The sequence below is a fragment of the Myodes glareolus genome, chromosome 1, assembly GCF_982192425.1.
Source record: "Myodes glareolus chromosome 1, mMyoGla1.1, whole genome shotgun sequence".
NCBI classification, from domain to species: Eukaryota; Metazoa; Chordata; class Mammalia; order Rodentia; family Cricetidae; genus Myodes; species Myodes glareolus.
The window spans coordinates 58930440-58943522 of NC_142026.1; the positions used below are offsets into that span (position 1 = coordinate 58930440).

Sequence of the window (13083 nt, forward strand, 5' to 3'; positions counted from 1 at the left end):
AAAGACAGGCAATAAACAAATGTATAGATAGCAGGCATGTAGGGAGAGAGGAATATCTCTAGGCGGAGGAAATTACTCTCCTCTCACCCCAGATGACCTGCTTCTAGGTCCCGAGTGGGGAGGGCAGGGCTGAAGAGGAGGGTTGTTTCTAAAGCTTTACAGAAACCAACGATGCCATGCAGGGAAGCAGAGCGTTTTAAAGCAGCCCAGGGCTGTGAAATACCACGTGAGTGTTGCTGAGATCTTAGACATGGTGACCAGAAAGTGGCTGAGATGCTGACAGCTGCATTCCATACAAATATGAAGGGTGTGCTGGGCACAGGCACAGCCGGTGATAAAGCCCCTACCTAGCATGCGTGAGAGCCTGACTTCAACCCCAGAAGGGAGGGAGGCAGAGATGCAAAGGCATTGAGGTGGGACTAGCTTTGACTGCTGGAAGTGGCGAAGAACACTGGGGTTAGTGACCAGGATAACAAGTTCAAGGACTCTGTAAAAATAAATAAATAATAAATAAATAGAAAACTGGGATATAGTTTAGTGATAGAGCCCCTGCCTAGAATTTTTCAGTGAGGGGCTGGGGTGTGGCTCAGTGGTAGAGCCCCTGCCTAGAATCTTCCAATGAGGGACTGGGGCTGTGTCTCAGTGGTAGAGCCCCTGACTAGAATCCCCCAGTGAGGGATCAGGATGTGGTTCAGTGGTAGAGCACCTGCCTAAAATCCCCCAGTGAGGGGTTGAGGATGTGGCTCAATGGAAGAGCTCCTGCCTAGAATCCTCAGGGAGGAGTTGGGAGCATTGCTTAATGGGAGAGACCCTGCCTATAATTCCCTAATGAGAATCTAGGGGCATGACTCAGTGGTAGAGTGCTTGCTTAGCACATGGGAGGCCTGTGATATAACCTGAGAGTTCCCAGTGTCACTCCTTGTACCACATGGGGAGCTGATGTACATGGGAATTAACATGAAGTCCACCACACTGGCCTAGACAGGGGAGGACAATGGCTGGAATCACAGAAGTTACCCACACACAGTTTGCTTCAGGAAAGTAAGACCTGAACTGACCTCTTCCTCCCCAGCTTTTGGATGCACCAGCCCACTGCCAAAGCATCCTCACAGTCCTGAATCCTGCCAGCTTCCCCTGGCACCACCAACCTTCAAAAGCAGGAGGGGTAGGGCCTGAAATCGTGTTTGTCTGTTCACAGATCCAGGTCATCAAAATCGAGACAGAGGACAACAGAGAGACCCGCTCAGCCAAGGACGCTCTGCTCTTGTGGTGCCAGATGAAAACCGCTGGGTGAGCACCCCCTTCTCACAGCCAGGTGTGCCTGCAACCTTTGGGGTTCCTTCCAGGACAACAGCTTAAGGAGGAGCACATGTCCTTTGTCAAAATTTTTTGTCCAAAACTGGTAAACTAAACATGTCTCTGACCTCGGCGAACAAGCTTTCTAAGAAGCCACGTTGAAGAGCAAAACCAGCAGAGGCCTTAGGAAGTGGCGGAGAAGCTGGGGCCAAGCTCAGCTCAGAGACTGCTTGCGTTAGAGTACCAAGAGCCTGAGTTTGATTCCAGGTCTGCCAAAAAAGAAAATCCAAACTCCCCGAACAGCATGCTGACAGAGGTGGCTGTCCCTGCCTGCTCCTGTCCCTCTACTCCCACTTCCTCCCAATCTTACCACTCAGGCACCTATGTGCACCCCCGGCCTATGTCCAAGTTCTGGTCACCTCGCTCCTGTCAGCTGTCACCCGTCCATGTAGGACACTGCAGCCTGGGCAGTGGAATTCAAGGTCCTTCTGCATGATTGAGATGGTGGCACAGGCTGCAGGCTGTAGTGTGGCCTCTTTAGACCCCCAGCTTTGTGGTCTGTGAGGATCATGGCACATATTCCAGTGCCCCATGGAGAGCAGGGGTCGGGGAGCGGGAGGAACAGATGGGAGGGAGGTGGGCTTTGTGTGCCTTATCCTTCTGGACTGTGTCATGTGAAGCCATCTGTTTCTCTTGTCTGTCTTTACCTCAGTCTGCTTTTCCTTGTATCGCTCTTACCCATCCTCTGCTTGCTTCTTTTCCTTCCACTCTCTTGCCTTCCTGTCTCTCTCCCCGCCATTGTCTCCCTGCCTCTGCCTCTGTTTCATTCTCCCTCTCTCTTTCCTCATTACCTCCCATTTTTTCTCATTTGCTTTCTTTCTTCATGTCCCTGGGTCTTCTCTTCTATATATACTATTTATCCTATCTGTCCATCCATCATGCATCCATCTACCCACCCATCCACCCATCTACCCATCCACCTATGCACCCATCAGTCCATCCACCCACCCATTCAACCGTCCATCCATCAATCCATGCATCCATCCATCCATTTATCCATCCATCAACCCACCCATCCACCCACCCATCCACCCATTCACCCACCCACCCATCCATCCACCCATCCATCCATCCATCATCCATCCATTCACCCACCTATCCACCCATCAGTCCATCCACCCACCCATCCATCCATCAATTCATGCATCCACCCACCCACCCATCCATTCATCCACCCATCCATCCATCAATCCATGCATCCATCCATGCATGCATCCATCCATTCATCCACCCACCCACCCATCCATCCATCCCTTGGTCTTTCTATACCCATTGAATACCCACCTTTCTCTTTGTCACTCCTATCCTTCCCTCTTGATTCATCTCTGCCTCTGTCTTTCCCTTCCCTACACCCAGTTACCCTGAGGTAAACATCCAGAATTTCACCACCAGCTGGAGAGATGGCCTGGCCTTCAATGCCCTCATTCACCGTCACAGGTACCACCCTGCTCTGTCCTCTGCCCCCACATCCTCAAGGCCACACACCTGCACACACACATACATACACACATATGGATGACACAGAAAATCTACCTCTTCACCTTTACCCCTTCAGTTTTTCACAGAGCTACAGAGACCCTTGTCCAGGCCACAAATGCAGACACGTGCACTTTGCACAGATGAGTGTCCATGCAAAATTATCTATGCACATATACACCCAAAGAGGGGGACTCAATCCCGGTTGTCTCCATTTATTTTCTATTGCTGGGATGAAACACTAAAATCAGTTTAGGAAGGGAAGGGTTGTTTTATCTTACAACTCTCAGTTCACACTCCGTCACTGTGAGAAGTCAGGGTAGGAACACAGGGCAGGAGCCTGGCAGAAGGAACTGAAGCCGAGCGCGGGTTACTGGCTTGCTCCTCATGGCCTGCCTGCTCAGCTGCTTTTCTTATACAGCTGAGGACCAGTTGCTCGGGGATGGCACTGCTCACAGTGGGCTGCGCCCTCCCACGTCGATCTTTAAGCAAGAAAATAAGGTCAGTCTGACGGTTGTATTTTCTCAACTGAGGCTGCCTCTTCCAGACGACTCTAGCTCGTGTCAAGTTGATAAAACACTAGTTGGCACATGAGCGGACACCTACAATGCCTTGTATTTACCAGTGAGGGACTAGACACGCACAGCCAGGATGGGGTACCCTCTCCTGCTGCACTGTCCACTCTGGAGCATACATCGTGCCTCTACACCCTCCCCAGAGCCCTGCTTCCTGGGTTCCTTCATTCATGCACCTGTCCCCAAGGGTCTAGCGCTAAACAGGCTCGGGTTTGAGTGTCCAGAAAAACGACACCCACACCGTAAATTTCCAAGTGACAGACTGGGGAAGCTTCCAGCCTAGAGTCTGGAAGGACTTTGCTCAGGTGCGGCGGAAACCAGTGCCCGGTTTCTCCTGGCGCATGCACGTGCTCCCTCACAGTCCCCACTCTCACACATACGTGGAGAGGTCCGGACACCTTCCCCACAAGGAAACTCACACACTGTGACTGGATCATGTTTACCAGCAGGTGATGCTTACGAAACGCCTTTTATGTCCCCAGTCCCATCCCGTTGCTCTGTGTGAGCCCTTTTACTATTCGCCGACCCCAGCAGGCCTTTGCCATTATTATCCCCGTTCACAGCTTAGGGAGCCTACAGAGAAATGGGGCACAGCCAGTGGGCTGGTTCCTGACCTGACACTTCTGGTCATGACAGGAAGCTATATATACCACACCCAGTTAGATACGTGTGCAGGCTACCCATATACATACCCTGACAGTTACATAAGGATAAATGAATATGTTATATGCATAAATATACATATCCAAGAAGACATATCTGCATCATGCACCCCAAAACTACATTATTGCTGTATAAAATATTGCAGAAGATTCATCAATGGTGGCACATGCCTTTTATCCCAGCACTTAGGAGGCACGGGCAGGTGAATCACTGTGAGTTTAAGCCATAACAAGTTCCAGGAAAACCAGAGCTACATAGAGAGACCCTATCTCGAAAATCCAAATAAATAAATAAACAGACAGGTAAATAATAAATATTCCAGAAGGTCCCTTGACACCAAGCCTGATGGCCTGAGTTTGATTTTCAGAACCATGTGGTGGAAGAGGAGTTGATAAGTGTAGGCTAAGAAATAAGGTAAATACACCCAGGTAGATGTGTGCAACACACACACACACACACACACACACACACACACATACATATAGACTGACAATGATAAAATACTGCATATTAATGCTCCTGAGTACACATGGTCATGAGTACATGTGCTCTGACCACTATGTAATGCCGTGTACAAATATAGCCAAGTAGGCATGTGAGCACCATATGTACACATGCTCCCATGAGGCACACACAGGGCTGTATAGATTCATTTGCCAGATGATCCCATAGACTTACACAGGAAGGCATCGTGTGGGCTCATTGCTCTAAGCTTATATGGACAGAGCCACTGGTTTGTGCACACAGCCTGGCCCAGCGATAAATACACATGAATACATGTGCACACATGCCCTAACAAACAGTGCATGCCTCGTCCCACGGCATACACACCTTTCCTCTTTGCTTGGGTTGTGCCCCTCACCTGGGTGGGGCTCAGGTAAGGATGTCTTTTTACCCGCTTGCCCACTGGCCCTGGAGCCTGCCTGCTGCCCGCCTGCTCTGTGCCCCTGCCCAGGCCTGATCTTGTGGACTTCAGCAAACTCACCAAGTCCAACGCCAACTACAACCTGCAGAGAGCTTTCCGCACAGCCGAGCAGCACCTGGGGCTAGCACGTCTGCTGGACCCCGAAGGTGAGCCCCATCTGGTCCCGTCTCTGAACCCCTCCCAACTCCACTGTGAAGATAACTGCATCTCACGCAGTACCACGCCAGAACCCACGGTCATTCCAAACTCCCCTCACTCCTCAAGCCTTCCTCGTCTCCATCCATACCCTTCCCGCTATAGCTTCTCTCCATCCTCACTACACCCCCATCTCATCCCAGTGGAACCCCTCCTCTCCTCACCTTTGATTCCATGCCCAACCCCCATTTTCTCTCCAGTCCCAGTTTTAAAGCCAACGCCCTCTCTAGTCAACAGTGTCTTCAGTCCCAACCACAGCATTGCCTCTAACTTCATTCCTTTCTCTGATGTTTAGTACTAGACATTGAACACGGTACCTGGTACTTGTTAAGCGAGTGTTTTTTAACACTGAGTCAGCGCTTAAACCCCTCACAGGTGGATCCTAGGGCAGATGCTCTACTACCAAGAAATACCACCCAGCCCCTCACTGGGGGATTCTAAGCGAGGGCTCTACCCCTGAGCTACCTCTCAGTTTTTTATGTCCTTTTCCCCCCAGAGTCCTTGAGCTTGCCATTCTTTTGCCTCAGCCTTACAAGTGCCTGCCCTACCAGGTCTTGCTTTTTACCTTTACTTCTCTTCCTCTCCCCATCCTCATGTCTGATCTTATATCTATCCTGGCTCACTCTCTGTCTATCCCAGCTCCATTTCTCCCTTCATCCTCTGTGGCAATCCTCAGTGCTCCCCGCACTGTCTTCCCACCCCTGCCTCTGAGATGACAGCAGCTTCCTTTTCTGTGTACAGACTACATGGCTGGGCGGTTGTCACAGTGGCTCCCCTTCATTCTCATACTCTTCTCTTTCGTCCACACACTAATCTTACTGAGGCGCTTTTATTTGTTTCTGCAGTACTGGGGATTAGATCTAGGGTCCTGTGTATGCTGGGCAAACGCTCTACCACTGAGTCACATCCCAGCCTGTCAAATCTGGGTTTTGTTGGTTTTTTTTTTTTTTCGAGACAGGGTTTCTCTGTGTATCCCTTGCTGTCCTGGAACTCACTGTAGACCAGGCTGGACTCAAACTCAAAACAAAGATCCACCTGTCTCTGTGTCTTAAGTGCTGGGATTACAAGTTTGCGCCACCACCGCCCAGCACTAAGCCCAGCTTTAACTGTGTTTTATTTATTTCATGTATATGATGCTCTATCTGCATGTACACCTACATGCCAGAAGAGGGCTCAGTATCTCACTACAGATGGTTGTGAGCCACCATGTGGGTTCTGGGAATTGAACTCAGGACCTCTGGAGGAGAAACCAGTCCTCTTAACCACTAAGCCATCTCTCCAACCCTTAACTGCATTTTAAAAAACTGCAAATGAAGGCTCAGAGTATTCACCTACTGTGTCCTAGTTTTATTTCTCTTGTTCTAACTAAACACCCCGACCAAAAGCAACTTAGAGGAGAACGGGTTTATTTTTAGCACACGATTCCAAATTTCCAGCCTATCACTGTGGGGAAGTCAAGGCAGCAGGGACTTACGGCAGCTAGTCACATGATCAATCACTCACTGTGGGGAAGTCAAAGCAGCAGGGACTTACGACACCTAGTCACATGACACCCACAGTCAAAAGAGGAGAGTAGTACACACGTGCCCACTTACTTGTTAGAGCTTTCTCCACTCTTAGACAGTTCAGGCACCCTGACCTAGGGAATGACACCTCCAACAGTGGGTGGGGCCTGCCTACATCAGTGAACTTATTTAGGACTATCCTTCACAGACACGCGAGCTACCAACTGAAACTGAGCGTCACACCCACCGTAAGCTGAAAAGCAATAAAACAGTTTCAGTAAGTCAACGCTGCCTCCGGTAGCTGTATTCTGCCCTCACTGCCGGAACAGAATAGACGTCCATGGGGTCAGGTTCGTGAGGCAGTGGAGATTAAAGTGGGCGGAGTCTAGTGGCACCTGGATGTAATGCTAGCACTTGGGAGACTGGTTCAGGAGAATGAAGGATTGAAAGCCAACCCATGCTTCATAGTGAGACCTTGTTTCAAAAACAAAACCAAACAGGTGTGTGTGTGTGTGTGCTCGTGTGCACGCATGGGCGCGCGCGTTTGGTATATGTGTTTAGGTAACAGAATTTGTTGAGTGTCTCACTTGTGGTTATTTTTTTTTTAAATAAAAATTTTGTTTCCTTTTTAGGTGTGTGTGTGTCTGTGTGTCTGTGTATGGGTGTGTGACTATGCTTTCAGGTGCCCATGGTGCCAGAAGCATTGGGTGCCCTGGACTGGAGTTAAAGGCGGGTGTGAGCTGTCCCGTGTGGGTTTTGGAAACTGGACTCCAATCCCCTGCAAGAGCAGTATGCCCTCTTAACCGCTAAGTCATCTCCCTAGCCCCCAGCTCTTCTTTTCTTTGTACCGTTGTTTGAGACGGTCTCCCGTCGCTCTGGCTGACCTCTGACCTGAGCGCTAGGAGGACAGCTGTGTACTGCCACACCTGGATTATTCTTTGTAAGTTTTTTCATGTTCCTGGGAGGCAGGGATCGAGATGGTCATCACTGTAACAGTTGGAGAAACTGAGGCTCAGAGAAGTTAGGGCCAATTCCTACGAACACACAGCAAGTGAGATACTAAGCCGAGATTAAAATATATACTACCTTTGAAGCCTGGGTCCTTATCATCAAACCTCACGCATCACACACGTGATGAGTGTTCCTTGAGCAGCAGCTGAGTGTGAGGCATGGCAGGGACTGTGGAGAAAAAGGACAGAGCTCAGGTAATGTCGTGGTCACAACTTAATCCCAAGTCCTGCTCCCTTCCAAGAAGGAAATGAGAAGCTGTTATAAGGGCTGGGCATGTAGCTGGATGGTTGATTACTTGCCTAGCATGTGCAGGGCTGTGGGTTTAAACACGCACATAGAGAGACACATGCACAGACATGCATAGACACACACACAGACACACACTGAGAAACAGAGACACATACATACAGACATACACAGACACACATATACAGATATACACACAGACACAACATAGAAACACACATAGACACATACACAGACACACATAGAAACACACACAGAGACATATGCACACACACAAACGTAGACACACACACAGACAGAGACATACTCGCAGACAGAGATACACACACAAACACACAGACACACATAGAAACACACACATATACACTCACACACATAAAGACACACACAGATGCTATGGGGATTATATCACTGCTCCATTTGGTCGGCTCCTCCACCCTGCCCCGCCCTCCTCTCCAACTCTGCCCCCTGGGCCAAACGGTCCCTCACGACTGGTCAATGGAACAGTGACAGAATTCTTGCAGGACACAGAGACACAAATACACAGACAAGACAGATGCACAGACAGACACTGTGCACACACGGTGTTATGAGAGACTATAATGAGAGAAAATGAGGTAAGGAATGTGATCCAGGCAGGATGAGGCTTGTGTGAGGGAATGAACTGTGGGTGACAGCTGTGCATTCAGAGGGAGAATGGTCTGGAGGCAGCAAGCACATACATGCATGAGGGCTGGGGTGGTAGGCACGGATAGTTCGGTGCTCAGAAGTAACACAGGGGCCAGTGAGACACCTGGTAAAGATGTCACTAAGCCTGATACTGTGAGTTCGGTCCCAGAGCCCCTCATGGAGAAGGAGAGAACCAGTCCTGCACAGCACAGAATTAATTCAATAATTAATCTGGTTAAAAAGAAATAACTATAGATAGTTTATCTGTGGTTGTGTGTCAGACACTGTTTAATCCCATGACTTAAAAGATCCCCATTGGACAGATTAAAAAACAAAACAAAATGAAAAAGAAACAAAAACCCAAGCAGATGGAATTTGGGAGGTAGAAGCAGGTGGATCTCTGTGAGTTCAAGACAATTCTGTCCTACAAAGCAAATTCCAGACCAGCTGTAGCCACACAGTAAGACCTTGTCAAAAAGAAAGAAAAGAAAAGAAAAACAAAAGGAAAGAAAAGAAAAGAAAAGGAGGGACTGAAGAGATGGCTTAGCCATTAAGAGCACTGGCTGCTCTTCCAGAGGTCCTGAGTTCAGTTCCCAGCACCCACATGGCAGCTCACAACTCTCTGTAGCTCCAGTTACAGGGGATCCTACACCCTCACACAGGCACATATTCAGGCAAAACACCAATGCACATTAAAATAAAAATAAATTAAAAAAAGGAAAGGGGGGGGGGGAAGCCAAAAGGGTTAGGGTTGGGAGAGACGACTCTAGGTAAGGAAACTGACAGATTCTTCTTCCAGAGGTTTTATGCCCAGCTCCCAAATAGTGGCTCACAACTGTCTGTAACTCTAGTCATAGGACATCCACTGCCCTCTTCTGGTATGCATGGGCACTGCACAACACATGTGATATACAGACATACATGTAGGCAGGGCACACATACATATAAATAAGAATAAAGTTTACATTTTTTTAGAAAAAATAGCTGGTCAGTAGTGGCTCATGCCTGTAATCCCAGCACTTGGGAGGCAGGGACAGGCGTATCTCTGAGTTCCAGGCTAGGCTGGTCAACAGAGTGAGTTCCAGGACAGGCTAGGCTACACAGAGAAACCTTACCTTGAAAAACAACAACAACAACAACAAACAAACAAAGCAAAGAGAAACTGACCCCTCCTATTTTTCAAGAAAAAAGAAAAAAAGAAAGAAAGAAAAGAAAAAGAAAACCAGGAATAGCAAGATGGGTTCAGTGGCTAAAAGTGGTGACCGATCTTGGGGAGGATCTGGAGGTTCAGTTCCGAGCATCAATAGTTGCAACTGGAAGGGATCTGGCGCCCTCTTCTGGCCTCTAATAACACTGCACACACATGGAGCAGTCACAGGCAGAACACCCACAGAGAAAATGATAAAATAATATTTTTAATTAAAAAATTTAAAAAGAGAAAGAAAACACCAACCCTTGAGGCCTAGAGAGGTTGTTTTGCCTAAGGCCACACAGATAGAGGCTCCACTGTGTTCCTTGAATCTCCTCTCCCGCCAGATGTGAACATGGAGGCTCCAGATGAGAAGTCCATCATCACCTATGTGGTCTCCTTCTACCACTACTTCTCCAAGATGAAGGCTCTGGCTGTGGAGGGAAAGCGGATTGGGAAGGTAGGAGGGAGCCAAGAAACTGGGGAGGGTGGAGACCTTAGGAACCGCTCCTGGGTCTGGGAGATAAAGTCTCTATAGAGATGCCCAGAGCCGTCAGGACAGCCCATCCTCTCTTTACAACGGAACCAGACCCGTCCCTTGTACTTGGAGTTTTCTCCGTGTGGAACGAGAACAACAACTCTCCCCTTTTTGCTGGATCAGGTCCTGGACCAAGTGTTGGAAGTGGACAAGATCATAGAGCGCTACGAGGAGTTGGCAGCCGAGCTGCTGGCCTGGATCCACCGCACCGTGAGCCTCATCAGCAACCAGAAGTTTGCCAACTCCCTGAGTGGGGTGCAGCGGCAGCTGCAGGCTTTCACCGCCTACTGCACGCTGGAGAAGCCCGTCAAGTGAGACTCGGCTCCCGAGTGGAGGGGTGGTGATGGGCGCCTGAGACGGGACCCTGAACTCATGCCTCCTCAGGTTTCAGGAGAAGGGGAACCTGGAGGTGCTACTCTTCAGTATCCAGAGCAAACTGCGCGCCCACAACCGGCGCCTCTTTGTGCCTCGGGAAGGCTGTGGCATCTGGGATATTGACAAGGTGAGTGCCTTAGTTTGGGTTTATTGCTGTGAAGAGACACCATGACCACAGGGACTCTTATAAAGGAAAACATTTAACTGGATGGCGTACAGTTCAGAGGTTTAGTCCATTATCATTATAGTGGGGAACATGGTGGTGACGGAGGAGCTGAGAGTTCTCCATGGGGTGACAGACAGCAGCGAGAGAGAGTGGCAAAGCCTCCTACAAGACCACACCTACTCCGGCAAGGCCACACCTCCTAACAGCGCCACTCCCTAGGAGCTTATGGGGGTCATTTTCCTTCAAACCACTACAGTGAGGTTGGGGACATAGGGAGAGACAAGGTGGCATCATGGTTCCCATTATAGAATCATGGACTGAATGTTTATTCTGCCAGTTTTCCAGGGGTAGTATCAGGAGGAGGCAGCGGTTTGGTTTGTTGTTGTTTTTGTTTGTTTTTCTTCTAATTTGCTCGAAGGTGCCATATATCCTGTGAGTGGCCTCAGACAGAACAGCCAGGATCACTAAGCTGGGGACAGTTGCTGGAATCTAAGTACCTCCTCCTGTCTTCCCCCAGGCATGGGGCGACCTGGAGAAGGCAGAACACGAGCGAGAGGCGGCCCTCAGGGCTGAGCTCATCCGACAGGAGAAGCTGGAGCTCTTGGCTCAAAGGTTCGACCACAAGGTGGCCATGAGGGAAAGCTGGCTAAATGAGAACCAGCGCCTGGTCTCCCAGGTACAAGGCTGGACCTGACTGGGGTAGAGGTGTGGCGGGGGTGGGGGGGGAGGGGGGGATCGAGAGTCTAGGGGGTGGGGGTGAAGGGGGTGGGGGTGTGAGGGGTAGAGGGGTGGGTTGTTGGAGGGGGTGGGAGGGTCTAGGGGGTGGAGGTGGAGGGGGTGGAGGGGTGGAGGGGGTGGGGGGGGGTTGGGGGGTGGAGGTGAGAAGGCTCTTTTGCCTTGGGACTCAAAATGGAGAACAGGGAAGGTTGGTTTAGCTTTTTAGGTCACAAAGGAGGATTGGAAGGGAAGTCCTGAGAGATCGGTGAGGGAAATGGATCTGAGTTTTGAAGTGACAGGAGAGTGAAGTTGATCTTGAGTAGAGGGGGAAAATCGTCCGCCCTTCCACGTCAGAGGAATGTTTAAGTAGAGTAAGTGAAGATGGAGATTGTATCTGGTGTCCAGGGTAACTCCAGAGAGTAGAACTGGTCTCATAAGTCAGGGGATGGGGCAAATCTGGTCCCCATTCTCCAGGACGATGCAGAGATGCTTTCTGGGTAACAAGTTCACAGGTAGACAAATGAGAGGAGAATAAGGCTGATCTCTAGAGTAATTGGGCAAGGTGGGATGATTTCTAGAGTAACCAGGGAGCGTGGGGCTAGTCTCCAGCATAACGGGAGTGGGGAGTGAACTCATCTCCAGGGCAACTAGAAAAGGTGTTCTGTTGTCAAGAGAAACTATGATGGGTCTGGTTTCCAAGGCAGCAGGAGAAGGTAGGTTTGATTTCTAGGGTAACTGGAGGTGGGCAGGACTGGTCTCCAAGGTAACAAAGGAAGATGAGACTGGTTTCTAAGGTAACTGAATAGGGTGAGGCTAGTCTCCAGGTTAACACGGGACTGATTTCCAGGGTCACCAGTGGGGGTGGGGGTGGTCTCCAGACTCACAGGGAAAGGAGGATTGATGTTCGTGGTAACTGGGAAAGTGGGGCTGGTCTCTGGGATGAAGAAGCTGCAGGCTTGATCCCTGAGATGATGAGGGGAGAGTTGCTAGGATCATTTTGGGTCAAGGCAGCAGGTGGGCTGCGGAAGCAGCATGGTAAGTGTCTGTGGCCTGCGACTGCCCAGGACAACTTTGGCTATGAGCTGCCAGCGGTGGAGGCAGCCATGAAGAAACATGAAGCCATCGAGGCAGATATTGCAGCCTACGAGGAGCGGGTTCAGGGTGTGGCAGAGCTAGCCCAGGCGTTGGCAGCTGAAGGCTACTATGACGCCCGGCGGGTGGCAGCCCAGCGCGACAGTGTCCTTCGCCAGTGGGCCCTGCTGACTGGGCTGGTGGGTGCCCGAAGGACCCGGCTGGAGCAGAATCTGGCCCTGCAAAAGGTCTTCCAGGAGATGGTCTACATGGTGGACTGGATGGAGGAGATGCAGGTGAGAACCTGAGTCGGGGCCCGGATGCTTGGAGGACAGGGAAGGATGCAGAGCCTGTGCAGAGGTAGAGATGTGGGAGGAAAAAGACGGAGATGAAGAGGAGGCCACAG

General features: G+C 50.1%; 1 protein-coding gene across 1 annotated transcript in view; it reads left to right on the forward strand.

Moving 5' to 3' along the window:
• The window catches only part of Sptbn4 (spectrin beta, non-erythrocytic 4), an 85838-nt gene that overhangs the window by 16572 nt on the left and 56183 nt on the right, over positions 1-13083 (forward strand). The window contains exons 5-12 of the mRNA XM_087907477.1: positions 1199-1290; positions 2713-2793; positions 5026-5141; positions 10158-10270; positions 10472-10659; positions 10733-10850; positions 11407-11565; positions 12671-12973. Of these exons, the coding sequence (XP_087763603.1) occupies positions 1199-1290; positions 2713-2793; positions 5026-5141; positions 10158-10270; positions 10472-10659; positions 10733-10850; positions 11407-11565; positions 12671-12973 (1170 nt within the window). The remainder of the gene's footprint in view (positions 1-1198; positions 1291-2712; positions 2794-5025; positions 5142-10157; positions 10271-10471; positions 10660-10732; positions 10851-11406; positions 11566-12670; positions 12974-13083) is intronic.